Here is a 21,249-nt window from a genome sequence, read left to right as displayed (position 1 = left end):
AACTACACATATTATTCTAAGAAAATACAAATTTACCAAAAAACACTCAAAATGCTGGGTCAGAGACCCAGCCACTGACAATATAGTTCTTTATGCGGGCCGGTGTTTTTGGATTGGAGCACCTTGATAAAAGCCTCACATGCAAACTCTATAAAATAAGGCTCCAGCAGGCTTTGGAACAAAATAGTTTTGCTGCCCAGCACAATGCCGGGACATGGAAAGAGGAGAAAGAGGAGCCGTTTTGGCAGCCAGTAGCTCTCAGCAAGTTTCCAAATGTAGTTATTCTAAAGATAAATTAATTAGTTACAAATTTTGGTGAATTCTTGTTAATTTCTTTGGTTTCAGGATGGTGATTACTGAGACACAAATAACAGCCACAGAACAGGGATTGGTGAGTAATAGAAGCCACATAACTTATTTTCTGTACAGCACTTTGGTCCTGTGTTGGGTATTTTAAAGTGCTTTATAAATAAAATCTGATTGGATTGGATTGCAGTATATTAAATTAAAAAGATGAAGGGAAAAGGATGTGATTTGCTGGTTTGTCTCCATTACATGTATATTTTACTCATGTCATTTTCCTTTGGTTTACAGTACTTGCCAATGCACTGTGCTAAAGCATGTTCCTTTTTTTCTGGCACTGACATCCATTTGGTAACTTTTCAGCGTCTTTCAAATGTTCCAAATTTTGTTATTTTTCAGCCTTTTGTTCAAACGATTCAATTCATTCTTGTCTCACAAATCTACACACAATACTTCAGCAAAAGCAAGTTTTTGGCTGCTTTGTTAATGTATTAAAAACTGTTCCATTTCTATTATCCTATTCCAAATATTCAGACCTTGTATTTAGTACTTTGTTAGAGACCCATCCTCGTGTCTTCTCATTAATGATCCTACAGCCATAACCAGAGGTCCTGTATTGAACATTCCCATTAGGCAGTACTTTTTTGGTGGAAACATTAAATGATGTGTTGGCTATATTAACATCAGACCTACCCAGTGTTCGGGACGTTTTTATTCCTCGCAGAACTGCTTCAGATCCAGCTGATTCATTCAACACCCAGTGTGACTGTCTATATGAGGTTATTTCACAGTATCTCTATTGGATTGAGGTCTAGCCTGTAATGGATTTGCTGGGATGTTTAGTTGGGTTTATTATATTTCTTTATTTAACTTAAGCTCATTTCCTGCCTGCCATTATCTTTGAAGATATTGGTAAACATTTCCTCCTAATGACGATGAACTTTCCAGGCTAAAACGCAGCAGCATCCCAGTGGAGCAATCTTTTCATACTCTTCATACTGATGGATGTTATTTATTCCATCAAATATTTCTTCCAGCAACCACAAGAATTGTATAACTATCCAAAACACTTTTGGTCTGAATGGAGAATTACAAGACTGCAATACCTATTTCACATTTGTATACCAAGTGCTGCTATTTCCAGTAATAGATATCAAAGTGTTTAACATCAGTGTTCACTTTCATTCTTCTGCCATGTGTTACAGGAAGAGGAAGGAGAGGAAGGAGAGGAAGATTACACAGCTATGGATAAAAAAGAAGCTGACCAGACTGACACAAAAAAGAGTTATTCCAAGGAAGAGTATGATGAAGATGGTCTGGATGATCTACCCTCTTCTATATGCCGCCGTCAGGCTGTTGGCCGTTCTGGGGTCCCCATCTCTCGTAAGGTCAGCCAGACCAGTGTCTACCTCCAGGAGTGGGACATCCCGTATGAGCAACTACAGCTGGGAGAGCTTATTGGAAAGGTGAAAGCAGATTTGTATTGTAGAAATATAAAATCCTGTTCAAAAAATGAAAAGAAAAAACATTATTATTAATTTAAATTTTGGCTTTATGTCCAGGGTCGCTGGGGTAAGGTGCATAAAGGTCGCTGGCATGGTGAGGTGGCCATTCGCCTTCTAGAGATTGATGGCAACAATCAGGATCATCTGAAAGTCTTCAAAAAAGAGGTTATGAACTACAGGCAGACCAGGCACGAGAACGTCATCCTGTTCATGGGTGCATGCATGGCTCCTCCTCATCTTGCTATTATCACCAGGTACTGCTGCATGACTGCTCACCTAAACACTGCATTGTCACTCGTGCTGGCTTCCCCCCATTTCAAGTGCAGTTCCAACCACAAGTGCATATGTGCACTGTTGTATATAAAGTTCTATACAAAAAGTTGTTTGCTGCTTTTTTGACTTTTTGTGATGTGATGTTTATTTTGTAACCATACTGCATGTGTTTCCTCTGCAGTTTCTGTAAGGGTCTGACTCTGTATTCTGTTGTAAGAGAAAGAGGTCACCTGCTGGACATAAATAAAACCAGACAGATTGCACAGGAAATCGTTAAGGTAAGTAATACCTGCATATTCTATTGGTTGATAAATAAGATGGAATTGTAGCCAAGAAATGCCAAACATACACTATGTACATTATATAACAAGTAGGAAAATGTACTGTTTTGGATACAATGTCAAGATTGAAATATGCTGCACTTCAGCATGTTTTGGTGCTTCCCCTCATCCCCAGTGCCACGATTTGAAAAAGTTTAGTGTCACACGTAAAATAAAAATCTACACAACGAGGCTTTAAACATATAAACTAAAAATATCTACTGTTGGGTCGTCTTCATTTTCTTTTTGTGAATGTAGGAATATCTTTTGTTCAGAAAATCTTTGTTTGTTGCAGGGAATGGGTTATCTTCATGCTAAAGGCATCGTTCACAAGGATCTGAAGTCCAAGAATGTGTTCTATGACACAAACAAGGTGGTGATTACAGACTTTGGCCTGTTTGGAATGTCTGGTGTGGTACAAGAAGGCAGGTAAGAGTGAAAGAAACTGCATCTAGGCAATAAATTTATGGTGAGCCGTGTTTTTTCTCCTAATTATTCTTCTCTGTGTTTCTGTGTTTAGAAGAAAGAATGTGCTGCGGATACCACAGGGCTGGATCTGCTACCTGGCTCCAGAAATTGTTCGAAAATTGAGCCCAGAGGTTGATGAGGACCAGCTGCCTTTCTCCAAAGCTGCTGATATTTATGCTTTTGGGTATTGACTAGTGCCATTTATACTAGAAACTATTAATGTGATATTGAAGCTATAGTTTATATTATGCAGTTCTGCCTTTTAGGTTCTTAACCTTTACTTTGTTATAATTTTATATTAGCTTGTTTTTGTGTTTTCTGTGGTACATAACAATTGTTTAATTGTTTGGTTTTCTCGAAGTTAAATCAGGATTTTTACTGTTGCCAGCTAACATAGTAAAGTTGTTTTTGTAGAACCATAAATTCAGCTATCCAGACATGATGTGCGACTTTTAGCTAGAACTGCACACAGTTTTTTAAAACCTTTGTTTCTATTTTATTCATGCTCCATGTTGCATATTTGAGCACATGATGTAAGAAAATGTAAAATAATGTAGTACATGAAAGGATCTTGTGTCATTTCCAGCACAATCTGGTATGAGCTGCAGATGCGAGACTGGCCAATTACCAACCAGCCTGTGGAAACTATAATCTGGCTAGTGGGTCGTAATGAAGGCATTAAGAATGTGCTGTTAGAGTCCAATCTGGGCAAGGAGGTCACGGTGAGTCTGAAGATCATGTCTACGAAAAAACTGACCCTGTTGGTAACTGTCAACAATTTACAATATATATTTTCTTTGTTCCTAATGTGGGAAATGCTGTTGATGTAACAGCAGTATTAATAATAATCATCATAATAATCATAAGTATTGCATTTCAACATCAACACAGCACAGCATAATGACATTACTAGTGTTGTAAGAGCGAATGGTAGAAATAAAACACCGAACACATCTTTCCTTGCCACACAGTTGTATTGTAGAGTTGTTCAGTGTGATTTATACAGCTTCTGTGCTGGTCTCCCAGTTTAGACTGTTGTTGATGTTACACCCAGCTACTTGTACTTCTCCACTACATCAACATCCGGTTCTAGGATACGCATGGGCTATGTAGCTGTTACTTTCACCACTGGTCTGGTCTAATTCAGGCCTAGCTGAGTTCAACACCCACGGGGAACAACTCTGGCTTATTGCCAGTAAGGCAGACCAACAGTTGTACAGAGACCAAATGGCTCATAGTTACGGACCAGACGGCCCTCAGAGAGCACTCCAAGGGATGCAGGAAAAAGCTTTCTCCAAGTCTGCAAAAAACACGTAGACTCATTGGGCAAACTCTCACCTGCCTCCAAATATATTTAAGAGTTTGAAGAGCTTGTACAGTGTTCTGCAACCAGGATGAAATCTTCACTGTTCCTCCTGTATCCTAGGTTTAACTAACAGACAAGCTCTTCTTTCCAGTGCCATAGCATTGACCTTTCCAGGGAGGCTGAGGAGTGTAACTGCTGTAACTGTAACTGGAGTACACCTTCTGGTTCCCAATCCTAAAGATAGGAACCGCCACCCCAGTCTGCCAGTATAGAGGCACCACCCCAGAATTCTATGCGATGTTTGTAGAGCCGTGTCAACCAAGACAGCCCTACAGCTTCCATAGGCTTTTGGAACTCAGGGCGAAATTCGTCCGCTAAGGACTTGTTTCAAGCTGTTGCTCCTAAGTGGTTGATGGCTTTCGTGGTGGTGATGGGGCCATCAAGCTGAAAAAGGAGTCCTATCAGGTTGGATTAGCCTGTAGGACTTCAGAGGAAGCTGATGGGTACCAAAAGGCCAAACTAAATGTGGTTCAGGCGGTAGCTGAAGCAGCAACTCAGGTTTCGGAGGACATCAAAAAGAAAAGTAAAGAAAAGAAAAGAAAGAAAGCAAAGGCATAAATTTGTAAAATTTCAGTTTCATCACCATGCATCAAATGTTTTCAGTTCTCAACAAATTTTGTTTAGCATTGTCTTGAAATAAGAAAAATCTTTTCTTAAAAGGCATCTTCTGGATAGCAACACGTGTAAAGTATTAAAAGTATTAATATTGATTATATTATTATTATTTTCATATTGATTAAAATTTGATTACCAACCAATCACCATGTTCTATCTGTTACCTACCATCCCAACAGGAGATCCTGTCTGCCTGCTGGTCCCTTACGGCAGATGACAGGCCACCTTTCACCCAGCTAGCAGGCATGCTGGACAGACTCCCTAAACTCAACCGCAGGCTTTCTCACCCTGGACACTGGAAAACAACAGAGTAAGTGTCATGGAGTGACAGTAAATTCATAATCTGGGTGAACCAACCCACTACACTATATAACATCAACATTCAAAATGTTTACCTATTTATTTTAGTCATTGCTCATCAAAATCTACATTTTCATTTCAGAAAAATTTGAAATTTTATGAAGCTAAGAGGAACCATTACACCATCAGTCAACAAAAATGCTGTAAATAGTGTTTTTTAAAGAAATGTGAAAAATGTAAAGCTGGCCTGCTGATGATCAAATGATATATATGTACATACTTAGACTGTTTTTAATGTGACTACTGTTTTGTTTTGAGGAACGAATGAATAATGTATCAAGTAAATGCATTTTTTCTACTTTGGCAAATTAGGCACTATCTTTACTTTTTCTTCTGATACGTGATAGTGTTGATCACAGTCTGTAATGTACTGCATTTCTCTTTTTCTTCTGTCTTCAACTTCCTCTTCTCTGGATGTTGCCTGATTCACCTTGGCCTGTTCCTGTTGTGCCTCATCTCCTGACGGCTTCCTTTGGGTCCTGCATTTCCATCTTTATCTATGATCTTGTTTCCTTTCTTTCTATTTGCTTACTTGTTTTCCAACATTCCTGTTTGTCTCCTGGGTCCACTCCTATTTTGGTTAAGGACACTGGAAAATCATGAATGCCTGAGACATCACTGCCATCAGCATATCACTAAGTCAGGCAGTGAGAGCTTGTTAAATTGACTGAAAATATGATATGAAAGATGCAGCTCTGACAGATTTCCTATAAGATCGGATATTATGCATGCACCAGCCAAAATTTGTATTCTAGATGAAAACCAGCAGATGAAACCTTTTAAGTTCTGTCAGGGATGTCACTTCTGCTCACGAGTTTGGAACCCCTTTCAAAATGTAATTGAAATGAGTGAAGATTATAGATTATAAGTAAATGAGGAAGTAATTTCGGACACCACTGAAAACAGTGACATCATAATACCTGGGTTTAAAAATGCTTTGCTTTCATCTTTATCTCTTTTCCCTTGATTAACCTGTGTGCCTACTTCCCCCCACATTTCTAACTCCCAACCTTCAGTGAATGTAATTCTTCTTATATATGTTTAAATGTGAGTGTAGGCATAGTCTCATGGCTGTTTGAGTTATCTGCATAGTTAACTAAGAGCTGCTGGTTTCAGCTCTTAGTTAATTTAAAATACAATTTACTTCAAGGGTTCCACCAGAGTTTACTTTCAAAGGGTCAGTTCCCAATATACACCCAGTAATTTTTTAAGTTACTTAATAGAAAAAGTGTTGTGCTTATAAATATACATTGATTATTATGTAATTATGATGCAGTCTCATAAACTTAGAATTAGTCCAATAAAATACATCAGTGCAGATTTCTTCTAATCTTCTTCTAATCTTGAGTTGTTGATTTAGTTTTTTCCAGAGTTTATTGTCCTACAGCAGCCACCATAGCTACCATTAGGTACTTGAATTGGAAGAGAAGAAAACAAAATTCAGTTGGCTGCAATCTAGTGACATCTAGTGGAGAGAAACCGACAGCTCTTTGCAGAAATTGCTTTTTGGTTTGTTTGTTTTTTGTTGTTGTTGTTGTTTTGTTTTTTACAAATTTTCTACACACTGAAGAATATGAATATAGAAATAATTTTAGCATTAACAGTCTGACTCAAACAGTCTCTCAGTCTGCCACTGTTCTAATGTGGAATTTCTGCCTCTTTGATTCATAATATATCTCCAAAACTGAAAGTGTTTGCCTAGACTGAGTTCACTGTAGTGCAAAAGGCACCATGGAAATCATTTACCTCTCTACCGAAGTAATAAATATCACAGACAGATATGAGTTACTATTTATGTTCCACTTTGGCACAATGAAAGATAAAGATGATAGAACTGACCCTTGGAAAAGCGATTCCCTCAAAATAACAACTTTGCTTTTTTTATTTCTGTTGCAATTTTATAAGATTCCCTGAAGCTATGAAATAGCTAAGTAGTTATGAATAGATGACGAATGTTGTGGTATCGAAACCACGATAGAAAGACACTGCAGTGCTCCAACAACACTTGACAGAATGCAGCTGTCACACACTGCCACCTGATTAGTCATCATTAATTTATCAGAGGGCAAACCACTGAGTGATACCACCCACAGTGGGATATAAGAAGAGATACAAGTTATCGGTCTACTTTAACTTCTTATAGGACAACAGTAAGCGGAAGCACAGTAATAGAAAGAATGTTTTCATTATAATATAAGGAAGATTGTGACAAGAAGCAGTGCACCCTTGCGCAATTTGCATTAGTGAGCAAGACATGGCTGTTGTGTTTGTGAGTTTTCTTTCCTCAGGCTGTACATTCACCAAAAGTGTTTGTATGTAATGGTTTCACCAGTAGGGCAAAGCCCAATTTATGATGAGAAAATTGAACTAATGCATATATGTAAATACAGTATTTTACTGCACGTTGTATTTTATACATGTTTGTGCAAGGGTTGAGTTTTAAAATGTTTTTGTTGGTACTATATTTATGTATGAGACTGTTGTTGGTGGATTGTTTTCCTTTTCTTGTTTCCATTTTTCTGTTTTTTGTTGATACTTTCAAGGCTTTTTGTCTGAACAATTTAAGACATTAAACTTGATATTTTGATAAGTGACTTGGTGTTCACTATTTTATAACAGTGTTTGTAAAAATAGCCATACATTTATTTTAAATGAATCTACACTACCAACTGGACATAGTGGTGGTAGAGATGCAGAAGAAGAGGGCCGTAGCAACATCAGGAAGAAGGAGCACGAGAAGCTGGAGAAGTACTAAGGGTTCAGAGAAGAGAAGATCTGGAGGGTGAAGGTAACGGTGGTCCCAGTGGTAATCGGAGTACTCAGTGCAGTGACCCGCAAGCTAGTGGCTCCAGCAGATCCCAGGAACAGCATTGCAGATCTCTGTCCAGAAGAGCGCAGTCCTAGGAAAATAAAAAGATATTGCGCAGGACCTTCAAGCTCCCAGGCCTCTGGTAGAGGACCTGAACTTGAAGGATAAAGACCGCCTGGAGGGGGCAAGAGGGGATTTTTTAGCCAGAGTGAAGCTGACGCCCCACCAACATGAAAAGTAAAGGCAAATAGGCGTTAAGAGAGGCATTAGAGCGGTTAGTGCTTCGTTTTTGCAGATTTGTGCAGGTACAATTATCATTTGTGCTGCTTTGGTTTTTGAGATATTAATATCATCTATACTGAGGCTGATACTCCATCCCCAGAAGCAGTAATATCGCTTAACGCAGCAGCCAGATTACTAACTCGCTCTACCAAGCGTGTTCACATCACTCCCATCTTATATTCTTTACATTGGCTCCCAATAGAGTTTAGAATTCGCTTTAAAATTCTTGTTTTAACATACAGAGCACTGAATGGCCAGGCTCCAGATTACTTATCCAAGCTTCTTTTAAAATACACTGCTGCTCGTCATCTCCGCTCACAGACTCAGAGTCTCTTAGTTGTTCCCCGTACACGATTGAAGACAAAAGGGGACAGAGCCTTTCAGTCTGTTGCACCAAGGCTGTGGAACAGTTTACCACTACAATTACGTTTGCTTGACTCTGTGGATTCTTTTAAAAAACAGTTAAAAACTCTTCTGTTCAAACAAGCCTTTTGTTGATCTACATATTTTATTTTATTTTTTTTACATTATTTACATTTGATTTTTTACATTGTATATAATGTCTATTGATTTTATTGTTTATTTTAATATTTTAATATTTGTGTACAGCGCTTTGTGATTGCCTGTCTGCGAAAAGCGCTTAATAAATAAAGTTTACTTACTTACTTACTTACTTAACGCCAAAAAGGCGTTCGATCGGATTGAGTGGGATTATCGTTTTCACACACTTTGGAGGTTTGGTTTTGGTCCTAACTTTATTCATTGTATCAAGCTCATTTACACTAATTGGACTGCTTCAGTCTATACCAACGGTACCTCATCAGAACCCTTTGTTCTTCACAGAGGGCTCCCGTAGACGGAGGCAAGACCCGAGGTGGCGGGGTCTGTGTTTACATCCGTGACGAGTGGTGTCGTGATGCCACTGTAGTACGCAAACACTGCTCATCACTGGCGGAGTTCATGATCGTGAAGTGTCGCCCTTTCTATTTGCCCAGGGAGGTAAGTTCGATCTTGTTGGTCGCTACCTATATACCTCCATCTAGCAACAACAGCGATAGAAATGCGGCGCTGAACGAACTGTATCAGGCCATCAGTGAGCAACAAACAGCACACCCAGACGGTTTCATCATCCTCGCAGGAGACTTTAATCATGCTGATCTTAAAACTGTTCTCCCAAAGTTTCATCAGCATGTACATTTTCCAACAAGGGGAGACAACATATTGGACTTGGTCTACACACAGGAAAAAGGAGCGTACAAAGCCATCCCCCTCCCCCACATCGGCACCTCTGATCACCTCACTGTTATGCTAATGCCAGCATACAGACAGAGAGTGAAGGTCATCAAACCTGTTATGAAAGAGGTAAGAGTGTGGCCACAGGAGGCCACCTCTGCTCTTCAAGACTGCTTTGGGTCAACTGATTGGGACATATTCAAGGAAGCAGCCACCTACAATAACATCATAGACATCGAGGAGTACACAGACACGGTGAGCTCATACATCACCAAATGCATTGATGATGTAACACAAGTGAAAGGTATCACAACTCGAGCCAACCGGAAGCCATGGCTAACAGGAGATGTCCACAGGCTGCTGAAGGCCAGAGACAAGGCCTTCAGAGCTGGGGATGAAATAGGCCTGAGAACAGCGAGAGCCAACCTGTCCCGTGGCATCAGGAAAGCGAAACAGGACTACACACACAAGATAACCTCCCACTTCAATGATAGCAAGGACGCAAGAAGCCTATGGCAAGGCATCCAGGCTATTACAGACTACAAGCCTGTAGCGCGTAGCTGTGAGAGCGACACCACTCTGCTCAACAACCTGAACAGCTTCTTTGCACGATTTGAAGCACAGAACAACACACGCCCACAGAAAACACCACCACCTCCACACGACCAGCCTCTGTGCCTGTCTGCTGCCAGCGTGAAGAGGACACTCATCACCATCAACGCCCGGAAAGCAGTGGGTCCAGATAACATCCCTGGTAGTGTGCTGAAAGACTGCGCAGAGGAGCTGAAGAATGTCTTCACAGACATCTTTAACACCTCCCTGAGGCAAGCCACTGTTCCATCATGCTTCAAGACTGCCACCATCATACCTGTGCCAAAGAAACCATCCCCAGCCTGTTTCAATGACTACCGCCCCGTGGCACTGACACCCATTATTATGAAGTGCTTTGAACGACTAGTCATGTCACACTTCAAATCCACCCTACCTCCCACCCTGGACCCACACCAGTTCGCATACAGAGCGAAACGATCCACAGAGGATGCAATCTGCTCTGCCCTCCACCCAGCCCTAACTCATCTGGACAAGAAAGACTCATATGTGAGAATGCTGTTCATAGACTTTAGCTCAGCATTCAACACCATAATACCACAACAACTCATCTGTAAACTGGACAGACTGGGCCTCAGCACCTCCCTCTGCAACTGGCTGCTGGATTTCCTCAGCCAGAGGCCTCAAGCGGTGCGAGTGGGCAACAAGGTCTCAAACAGCATCACCCTGAGCACGGGGGCTCCACAAGGCTGTGTGCTCAGTCCTCTGCTCTTCACCCTGTTGACACATGACTGCACACCAACCTACAGCTCCAACCACCTTGTGAAGTTTGAGGAGGACACAACGCTGGTGGGGCTCATCACCAAGGGCGATGAAACCCACTACAGGAAAGAGGTTGAGCTCCTGACCACGTGGTGCAGAGACAACAACCTCCTGCTAAATGTTAGTAAGACCAAGGAGATTATTGTCAACTTCCAGAGAGGCCACACCTGTCACCCCCCATTGACCATCGACGGCGCTGCGGTGGAGAGGGTGAGCAGCACCAAATTCCTGGGGGTGCACATCAGTGAGGACCTCTCCTGGACCACCAACACAGCATCACTGGCCAAGAAAGCACAACAGCGCCTCTACTTCCTGCGCAAACTCAAGCAGGCAAGTGCTCCACCACCCATCCTGACTACATTCTACAGAGGCACTATTGAAAGTATCCTCTCCAGCTGCATCACTGTGTGGGGCGGTAGCTGCACTGACTATAACAGAAAAGCTCTACAACGCATTGTGAGAACAGCTGAGAGGATAGTTGGTGTACCACTCCCCTCCCTGCAAGACGTTTACACCACTTGCCTCACCCGCAAAGCCATCACAATTGTCAACGATGCAACCCACCCCGCGCACTGTCTGTTCAGCCTCCTGCCCTCTGGAAAGAGATACAGAAGTCTCCGCTCCCGCACTACCAGGCTCACCAACAGCTTCATCCACCAGGCTGTGAGACTGCTGAACTCTCTTCCCTCCCGGCTCCCAGCCAGCAGAATCACCAGATTGGCAGAAGTATAGGAAGACAGATTGGACTCTACCCCCCCCCCCCCCCCCCCCACTCATTTAATCGAATGGTGTCTTCATTTATATGGAATAATAAAATGTCTCGTATAAGAAAATAATTTATGGAAAGACCAAAAAATATAGGTCGGCTCTCACTGCCAAACCTGCACACATATTATTGGGCGGCGAATCTCAATACCATCTCTTTATGGCTAAAGGACTGGAATGATCAGATCCCTGCATGGCTACAGATTGAAAGGGTCACAAGCAGGCCACATTCACTCCCAGCTTTACTCTGTGCACCCCTACCACCTCTAGTTAATAATGTTAAAGATAACATAATTGTTACTCAATCGCTACGCATTGTAAATCAGTTTAAAAAACATCTGGGTATTCAGAGTATTTCTATTCACTCTCCAATAATACGTAACCATCTTTTTCAACCATTCTTAATGGACAATGGCTTCAAAATTTGGTACGACAGGGGCATTCACAGTATTGAGGATATGTATATTGCTAGCTTTGAACATCTATCTAGGATATTTGGTCTGACTAATAACCATTTTTTTGCAATACTTGCAAATCAGAGATTTTATACGTAAAAAGGTTGCTAATTTTCCTACTTTCCCCCCTCCTTCCTGTTTGGATTCTATACTAAGGGTCAATGAGATGAAAAAAGGCAGAATATCATTTATTTACTCACATATTATGGATAGTTGTAACCTGTCTATTAACTATCCCTCTAAGAATGGGATATGGCTCTTACCAGGATCCATTCGTCTTCTATATGTCCAAGACACTCCCTGATACAATTCAAAGTGTTGCACAGGTTTCATTTTTCAAAAGCTAAACTAGCAAAAATATTTCCGAACATAGACCCATCGTGTGATAGATGCACAGACTCCAGCTACTTCCCTTCATATGTTTTGGTCCTGTCCGAAAATTGCTCCTTTCTGGTCATCATTTTTTGAAGTCATCTCTAAAGCCTACGCCTATAACATCTCGCCTTCCCCTTGGTGGCAATTTTTTGGTTTTTTCTCTGGTATAGCGACTTCTGTTCCCTCTGCCCATTTACAGAGAGGGTCATTGCCTTTTTGTCAGTATTAGCGAGACGCCTGATTTTATTTAAATGGAAGTCTACTACTGCTCCATCACACCACCACTAGATAAGGGATGTTATGCAAAATGTCAAACTGGAAAAACGGATCCATCAGCAAATTCCACACAAAATGGGACCCTCTGTTAACATACGTCAACAATCTACGTGGTCTGGAACTGGAACCTTGAATGTTTTTGTTTGCCCTAGAACAGTCCTGTAAAAACAATTGAGAGGTGCACCGCCCTTTGTGTGTGTGTGTGTGTGTGTGTGTGTGTGTGTGTGTGTGTGTGTGTGAGTGTGTGTGTTTTTGTTTGTTTGTTTCCCTTTTCCTGTCTTGGTATTATCTGTCTTTATGATCTGTGGGGATTGTTGTTTTGAGGTTATCTGTAAAATAATAAGAATGCCATGTATGATAATTGGAAAACTACAAATAAAGTGTTAAAAAAAAAAAAAAAGCAACACTTGCACCTGAAATTCTTTTTTATGTGCGCTCAAATTTTTTGTATGTGCGCTCAGAATAGTGGCACAAAAATAACGCCATATAGAACCACCCCTGATAATGAACATAGATAATTAAAAACAAAATCATACAGACAAACTAAATCACTTCACATGTAACTCAGTGTTTTCTGCAGAAAAAAATAAAAACTTTAGCCTACCTTGTGTACGTTTCTGCACTGGTAACAGAAATATCAACCTTTCCACTGACGAAATGGGTTTATTAAAATGTACTGAAACACACAAAACATTCATAAATACACAGCAAGCCTAAAAAAAACTGGACAGTCTTCTATAAAAGTGCATAACGCCACAGCTGCTGAAACTCACTGTCACAGAGATTGTTGTTATATAGCGTAGGCCGTAAGAATTAAAATCAATATATGTCAGAAACCGTAGCAGCACAAACGATAATTTTACCTGCACAAATCAGCACAAACGAAAGACTAAAAACGTAGACCATTTTGGTCTGTTTTGGAGCAGTCTGGGGGGATGGTGACCTTTGAATAACCTATAAAATAAAGTTTAAACAATCGTCTCAGGTTAAAATAGGATTGTCTACCCTGGACAAACCCAGTCTGGTCCCCTGAAATAATATGAGGAAGAATTTTCTCAAGTCGGAGTGCAATGGCTTTTGAGAACACTTTGCCATCACAGTTTGTTAAGCTGATTGGTCTACAGGATGAGCAATCTCGGGGGTCCTTATTCTTCTTTAATAAGAGTGTAATAGATGCCTGCCGAAACGTAGGCGGAAGAATGTTATTCTCTATTGCTTCTGTGTAAACCAAGAGAAGAAGAGGGGCAAGTTTGTCCATAAATTTCTTATAAAAATCTGTTGCCAACCCGTCCGGACCAGGGGCTTTTCCACTCTGAAGGGACATTATTGCATTTTTAATTTCTTCCAGTGTCAGACTTTGTTCCAATTGTTCTTTCGAGTCAGAGTCAATTATAGGAATATTCAGATTGGGGAAAAAAGCGTCAAACTTATTTTGAGATGGTGCTGAATCTGAGGAATATAATTTAGCATAAAACTCTCTAAAATAGTTGTTAATAGCTTGATGATCCTCAGTTGATGAGCCATTTGATAAGATAAGTTGTGAAATAACATCACCCCCCCTCAAGGGCTGGCTCCTGACAGCCCAAACCCGAGAACCAAAAAACAAGAAAAAACGAAAACAACCCACCCAGGGCGGGAGGCGGGGGACCAGGACGGAGGGAACGAAACCAAACAAAACACAAGGAGCACCAAGAGTCCAAAACAAAATACATAATTGTTATGAAATGTATAAATTTCTCATCTAAAATGGACAGTGTGCTCATCTTCCAAGACATGGAGCGCTCAATATGTCTCATGGGTTGAATGGTTAGGACCACAGGAGTGTGGTCAGAGAGGCCTATATGACCAATATTTACCTGCTGAACTAACTGACTGATACACTTGGACATAAAAATATAATCTATACAAGATGCTGACAAGTGAGGGTTAGAGTGGAAAGTGTACTCTTTACATAGTGGATTATAGTGTCGCCAGACGTCCACAAGGTCAAGCTCATTTACAATTTGCCAAAGGGCTTTGGAATTTTTTGTCAAAGTAAATTGTGGGGGAAGTTTATCCATTTTTGGGCATAAAACACAGTTAAAGTCACCCACTAATATTATATTAGCACAGTCATGTCCACTAATTGACTAAATAATATTGTGTAAAACTCGTCATCCTGTGCATTCGGCGCATATATTACCTTGGAGAGCAGTTACCCCATGCAACATCCCTTTAACCAAAATATATCTTCTTCATTGTCCTTGTGAGTGGCTGTAACAGTGAAGGGAAGATTTTTGTGTATAAGAGTAATAACCCCCCTTTTATTTGTGGAGTAGGATGTAAAAAAAATTTGACCAACCCATTCTCTACAGTATTTTTTATGTTCATCATCTGGGGTTTCTTGCAAAAAAGGAATGTGAATCAAATCTTTCTTCAGAGAATTTAGAATAGACTCTTTTTTTCACCACATTGTTGGACCCTTTAACATTCCAAGTACTTATCTTAACTGACATATAAGAAGAGTAATATATATTTTGTGCTGTTTACATATTTAACCAAATCTACATTTGACCAGTCTGAGCCTATTAACCAAAAGTAATTGAGCATAAAACAAGAACACTGGTTCCCAGCAAAACCTGAACACAAAGCCTGGAAACTAGTGGTGGGCGGATCGGGATCAGTATCGGATCGATACTAGTCTGGTTAGATCGATTCTTTACTTTGAGTTCTGCTTGTTTGCTATGCTGTGCTTTCGGCAAAGACGAAACAGCCAGGTCGCTGGACTCGACGCTCCTGTGTCAGCAGGATTTTAATTGTAATTTTTGTATTATAGTTTATCAACAGTATTTGTTTTAATTTGTTTACTGGTTTGCGTGCACTTAATATTAACAACAAAAAAAAGATCGCCACCACGGCAGACCCGATGGCATTTTCATGCTTCGCCGCATCATTTATTCTTACAATAATCACACGGTTGCTGTAACAGTACATTCAATGGCTGCAGCTCTCCCGCTGGCAGCCGTACACATCACCACCACCAAACCTGCAGCGGCATCGCAGAACACGCCCTGCCACATACCCCCATCGCCCGCTTCACCCCACCCCGTGAGCAGGCGAGGGAATCGGCCCGGACCATCGGTGCCCCATGCCCCGGCTCAGCGACGGGGAAGTGTCCACTCTGGCGGTCGCCCGCGCCTCCAGCGGAAGCCTGGAAGGTGGCCTGATGGCCACCCATATGCCAAGCAGTGGCGGCGCAGCAGGAGTGGAAGTGAGCCAGGGCTCAGAGGCAGCTGGGCAGATGGCCAGCACGCAGGACCGTGCAGCCTGCGTGCCGAAGCGGACAGCACGCCGTCCTCAGGCAGGACCCCAGCACACCTTGCGCACCTCGACCTCCATCTCCAGCTTGGCAGGTCCCGCTGGCGCGCCAGCCTCCGGCTCACCCCGAGCTGTCCACCCTTACAGTGATCACCCGGTTGCTGTAACAGTAGCCTACATTCAACAGCTGCAGCCCTCCTGCTGCCAGCTGTACACATCAACACCAAAAACAACAACACTACAAGCAGCGCACAGGTTTTAAGCCGGTGAGGCATGATTGTAGATGCAGTGAAGGTGAGTCCATCTCACCTGCAGCAGCATCGCAAACCACGAGCCACCACAATAATAAAACATTTTTTATTTAATTATAAATAAATTATTTCTCCTAATTATGTCCTGGGTTTTAACTAATTAATAATACCAAAGGAAACATCACAAAAAACACTTAAGGTCATGAAAATTAATTGTGATTTAGCAATTCAATGAGGCATCCACCTTATTTATTGAACAGTATCGTATTGGTATTGGTATCGGCGATACTGGCCCGAATTTACTTGGTATCGGATCGATACCAAAATATGCAGTATCGCACACCACTAGTTAAATCGGATGTTATTGCTGAGGGAAACGGATACGACTCATTTACTCATGACTCAAGAATACTCCTCTGCGCTCTCACGGCTGCTCCATTATTTCTATATTCCACTTCCTATAAGATCAGATTATAATAGTGAAGCTGCAATTCATGCATGACAGTTTAGCAGGAAGTGGTTTACAGCAGCAACATCCTTTTGCATTTTTGAGGCCTTTCCCCCTTCTTTGGTTCTAAGTACATCATGAGTAGCAGGACTTTTATTGGGACCAGATATATAATAATAACACTAATAATAATAATTATGCTGCTGATAACATGTATTATTGTTGTCCTTTGTATATCTATGTAAAGGTGTCGTTGGGGTGAAAATCTTTTTTCCAGGGAGAGACGATAAAACACTTTCTTTTCTAGACTCTACATTTTTTAAATGTATTATTTATTTATTTTAATGTGAGTGCCAACTGCTGGCTGCTGTGGAGGTCCTGGAGGTCCTTACACTGGGACCAGGCTGCATTTTTAGGTTAAAGTCTGCCATGTTTAGGTTGAGGAGGCTTCCTGTTGGCGCGCGTGTGTGTGACTGAAGTTTGTAATAAGGAATAACTGAGTGCTCAAATAGAGTGTTATTGCTTTTCCCCACCCCAATGAGTTTAGCCTAATTCATGTTTTTCAATCACTTCCTCCTGTGTGTGTATGCTGATATGTATATATATTTATAAAGCCTATAGTCCGACCATTTAGCAACTTGTTGTTGGTATTATGTTTTCACCATTTACAAGTTACTTAGTCATATATCCCGTTCCATTGGTTTGGAGTTCTGGGGGCATCAGTCAATGCAGAGTATATTGGAACCCGCAATCTCAGCTCTTCTGATGGTACACTGAAGTCTAGCGCCAGTCGAGAAACAGCCATCGCCCAGTTGGAATTTGTGAAATAAATATATCTGCACCATAAAAAAACCTTAGAATGAAGCAAATAATTTGTGTTCTTCTTTGTATGATATCAACAACTGTGCAACTGGTTTTAAATGCACCTTAGAACACACATGTATCAACACTACATATGAGCAGGCGGAGGGAGGTTTGGAGTCTTCACACACCCCCGTTCTCTGCTGCCTATTGGAGCGGGGGGGCTAGGAGGAGGAGTTGGCCGTCCGATTGAGGTCTGGGGTCTCCCTGCTGCTGCCGAGCTAGGGCCATCTGTTTCTCTCCACCCCAGGGAAAAGGGTAACACTACCTGGGTCTGGGTGCAGTTTCCCCCTCCAGGGGCAAGGGTACCTGGACCTGGCGCTTAGAGTACGCTTGGGGAGTGTGATTGTGTGTACAGTGTCTCTTTATGTCTGTCTCCACGTTGGGTGAGTGTTGAGTAAGTGCATATGAGAGCATGAGGGTGGGAATGGATGTCTGTATCTGTGTGTGCCTGTTTGTCTGTGTCTATATGTCAGGTTGGGTATCAGACGCTACCTCTCTGGGGACATCTCAGGCCCTCTAATGTATGGAGGCCTATCTCCCCCCACCACTTTCCCTGCCAGTAGCAGACGACCTCAGACATCGGTGCGTTGGTGGTTCTTTGTGTCCGGGGATGGACGTCCAGGTACGCACCGGTTCACTCCTGGCAGCTGCTTGTTGGGGCCTGGAGCCTGGGGCTCACTCAGGCCACTTCGGGGGTGGGGTGCCCTTGGCCTCTCGGCCTGGGGCTCGGTCACTCTGGCACAGCTGGCTGCTGGCGGAGCTCACGGGATCAGCAGCCGCCTTCAGCTCAGTTAGCTGATCAGCAGCCGCCTTCAGCTGAGTGTCCAGTGTTTCCTGCTCAGCAGCCGCCTGTAGCCCAGTCACCAACTCCACCACCATCACTTTCATCTCAAGTTCAGTCACCCATAGCTCAGTCTTCACCCCCGCTATCCATAGCTCAGTCGATACCACAACCAGATTTTCTGCAAGCTTTGTTACAGTCCATAACCCAGTCAGTAGCTCAGTTAGTGGAGGAATCATTAGCGTTGTCATCTGCTCAGTCAGCCACTCATCTTCACCCTCAGCCAGGGGTCCCAATTGCCTCTGGTCCTGCATCTGCTCCAGCTGGAGGGCCCGAGGGGCCCGTCCAGCCTCAAGTGTCGTCAGCTGGAGGGCCCGAGGGGCCCGTCCAGCCTCAAGTGTCGTCAGCTGGAGGGTCCGAGGGGCCCGTTCAGCCTCCTGTCTCCGCTGGAGGGTCCGAGGAGCCCGTCCAGCAACACGCCTCGTTAACTGAGGGTCCTGGAGGACCCAGCCAAAACATCCTCACATTTGCTGATGGTCCAGGGAAGTCTGTTCAGCCGTCACCTGCTGAATCATCCCCCGCGACTTCTACATCATCGCCTGCAGCATCACCGCCTGCAGCATCACCGCCTGCAGCATCACCGCCTGCAGCATCACCGCCTGCAGCATTCGCATCACCGCCTGCAGCATTCGCATCACTGCCTGCAGCATCACCGCCTGCAGCATCACCGCCTGCAGCATTACCGCCTGCAGCATCACCGCCTGCAGCCGTCCCGCTGCCGTCAGGTTCCGCAGCCGTGTCTTCATCCACGCCTGGTCCAGCCTCAGCTCCGTCTTCATCTGGTCCAGCCTCAGTTCCGCCTTCGTCTTCGTCTGGTCCTGCCGTTGCCACACCGGACCTCCGGACCTGCTCTGTGGCCGCCACTGCCTTCCAAGTGGTCGGGCTCCCAATTGGTTTTGCCCGCGCCGCCGTTGCCGTGTGCACGGTCGGCCCCCTGAACTTTTCGTGGGCTCTTGTTGAGCTCTGGTTTCCTTTTGTTTTTGATGTGCTTTTCTGCGTTTTTGGACTCTGGTTCTTCTTGTTTTTTGTTTGGTCTCTGTCCCTCCGTCCTGGGGCCCGTTCTTCGTACGTCGCTTACTACATCCAAGATCAAATGACACATCCAAGACCAAATCATCGCGCTAACCGTGAGCTCGCTAATCCGGTTCTCCGAACACACCTGCTGTTGACGATTAGTACAGTTGGATGAAGTAATGTGAGATCACTGGGTGTCGTAAAAGGGGCTACGCATCGATAGTAGAAACATTGATCGGCAACCCTCTGATTGGTCGGCGAAAATGTCGAAGGAGAGCGCTCGGTATTTTTCGGCAGCAGAGCAAGAACTCTTGAGTGAGGGATTTCAGGAGTTTCAGAGTTTAATTAAAACGCAAGGGAACACTGCAAAGGCTGCAAAAGCAAGGAGAGAGGGCTGGCAGAAAGTTGCTGACAAATTAAACTCGTAAGTAATTTAATAATAACAATAATAATGGAGTGGATTTATATAGCGCTTTTCAAGGCACCCAAAGCGCTTTACAATGCCACTATTCATTCACTCTCACATTCACACACTGGTGGAGGCAGCTACGGTTGTAGCCACAGCTGCCCTGGGGCAGACTGACAGAAGCCAGGCTGCCATATCGCGCCATCGGCCCCTCTGGCCAACACCAGTAGGCGGTAGGGTAGATTTATTATATTACACTATATTAACCAATATTATATTACATTATATTATATTATGTTATATTATATCCCCTTACACATTAGAGCCACAACAGGACCCACTAGAACATGGGAACAAGTAAAAGTGAAATATAAGAATATTCTACAGAATGGTAATATTTATCACTTATATTGCTTTTCGTCTCTTGGAAAGAGACCCTGAAAGAATCTGTTTGTTTGTTCATAACAGCAACCAAGAAAAGGGCAGAGCAAAAAAAGACAGGTGGTGGTCCTGCACCCCCTCGTCAACAAGTTGGTTAAGTGAATAATACCCTCACGGGAATATCGATATCTCTCTATGAGCACACTGTCGCGCTGAGCTAAAGGATCCTGTCTGTCCCGCAACATACGCTGAATTCTGAGGACTCTCCTTATCAATCTTGCACCTTCCGCAATGGGTTGCTCGCGTATACGGACAGGACATGGCTGCGACAGGCTTCCCAAATCCACCTTGGCTTTTATAGCCGTGGTCTCCCATCTTGATTACACGAAGTAATTTGCAATTACTACTCTGAAATATGAATTACATCTGTAATAATCACATACATGTAATAGAATGTTAATAGTACATTTCCCTTTTTTAGGAAATGACCTGTATGTATCTGTGTGACATCAATAAATGGATCAGGTGCTGCATTATCTTCAGTTATATTGATGTTATTTATTTATGGTGAAACAGTGGTGGAATATCGCTGTTGCTTTCGTATAAATGAAGCGGACATACCTGCGTGGCCGCGATCTAATCCTGTTTACATGAAGTAAACCTGCTCCCGAGCAGGTTTACGCTTACGGCTCTGTTGCTATGGCAGCAAGTCCCGGATGAGCTTCGGGGAACCGAACGATCCAAGATCACGCGAAATCGTCAACAATCTAATCCAGCTAACCTACTTAGCGAGATACGAAGAACGGGCCCCTGGGCCCCCTCCGCCCACCCTGGCCTGGTGCTTTGTGCTTTTTCGTTTGGGGATGTCGGGAGCCAGCCCTTGGAGGGGGGGTTCTGTCACGGTTCTGGGTCCGTTGGACCCAGTATTTTGAGTTTATTATGTTTTGGTTTATTTTTGCATTATGGATTGT

General features: G+C 42.9%; 2 protein-coding genes across 6 annotated transcripts in view; both read left to right on the top strand.

Annotated features, from left to right (window-relative positions):
- LOC146653448 (kinase suppressor of Ras 1-like) overlaps positions 1-9,281 on the top strand; it is a 59,637-nt gene extending 50,356 nt beyond the window's left edge. For 3 of the 5 annotated variants that reach the window (XM_085429263.1, XM_085429266.1, XM_085429265.1), the window contains 9 exons: positions 346-391; positions 1,509-1,769; positions 1,866-2,062; positions 2,263-2,359; positions 2,697-2,830; positions 2,922-3,053; positions 3,456-3,591; positions 5,030-5,160; positions 9,145-9,281. In XM_085429263.1, coding sequence (XP_085285389.1) covers positions 346-391; positions 1,509-1,769; positions 1,866-2,062; positions 2,263-2,359; positions 2,697-2,830; positions 2,922-3,053; positions 3,456-3,591; positions 5,030-5,160; positions 9,145-9,157 — 1,147 coding nt within the window. In that variant the 3' untranslated portion in view covers positions 9,158-9,281. Of the gene's footprint in view, positions 1-345; positions 392-1,508; positions 1,770-1,865; positions 2,063-2,262; positions 2,360-2,696; positions 2,831-2,921; positions 3,054-3,455; positions 3,592-5,029; positions 5,161-5,292; positions 5,714-5,795; positions 6,993-9,144 lie in introns of those variants that run through there. The other 2 variants (XM_085429267.1, XM_085429264.1) reach the window with 2 other exon arrangements.
- Positions 9,282-15,903: 6,622 nt separating this feature from the next.
- LOC146653447 (uncharacterized) lies at positions 15,904-21,031 on the top strand. Its single transcript, XM_085380613.1, has 3 exons — positions 15,904-16,236; positions 18,200-19,915; positions 20,366-21,031. Exons 1-2 carry the CDS (start codon positions 15,904-15,906, stop codon positions 19,664-19,666), a joined length of 1,800 nt encoding a protein of 599 aa, XP_085236739.1. The 3' UTR covers positions 19,667-19,915; positions 20,366-21,031.
- The last annotated feature ends 218 nt before the right edge of the window (positions 21,032-21,249 follow it).

Source organism: Rhamphochromis longiceps, linkage group LG14, assembly GCF_057381845.1.
Source record: "Rhamphochromis longiceps isolate RC_006_pf linkage group LG14, R_longiceps_female_GT1.1, whole genome shotgun sequence".
Classification (NCBI taxonomy): Eukaryota; Metazoa; Chordata; class Actinopteri; order Cichliformes; family Cichlidae; genus Rhamphochromis; species Rhamphochromis longiceps.
Note: the sequence above shows the minus strand (reverse complement) of the source record. Positions and strands in the feature narration are given on the sequence as shown.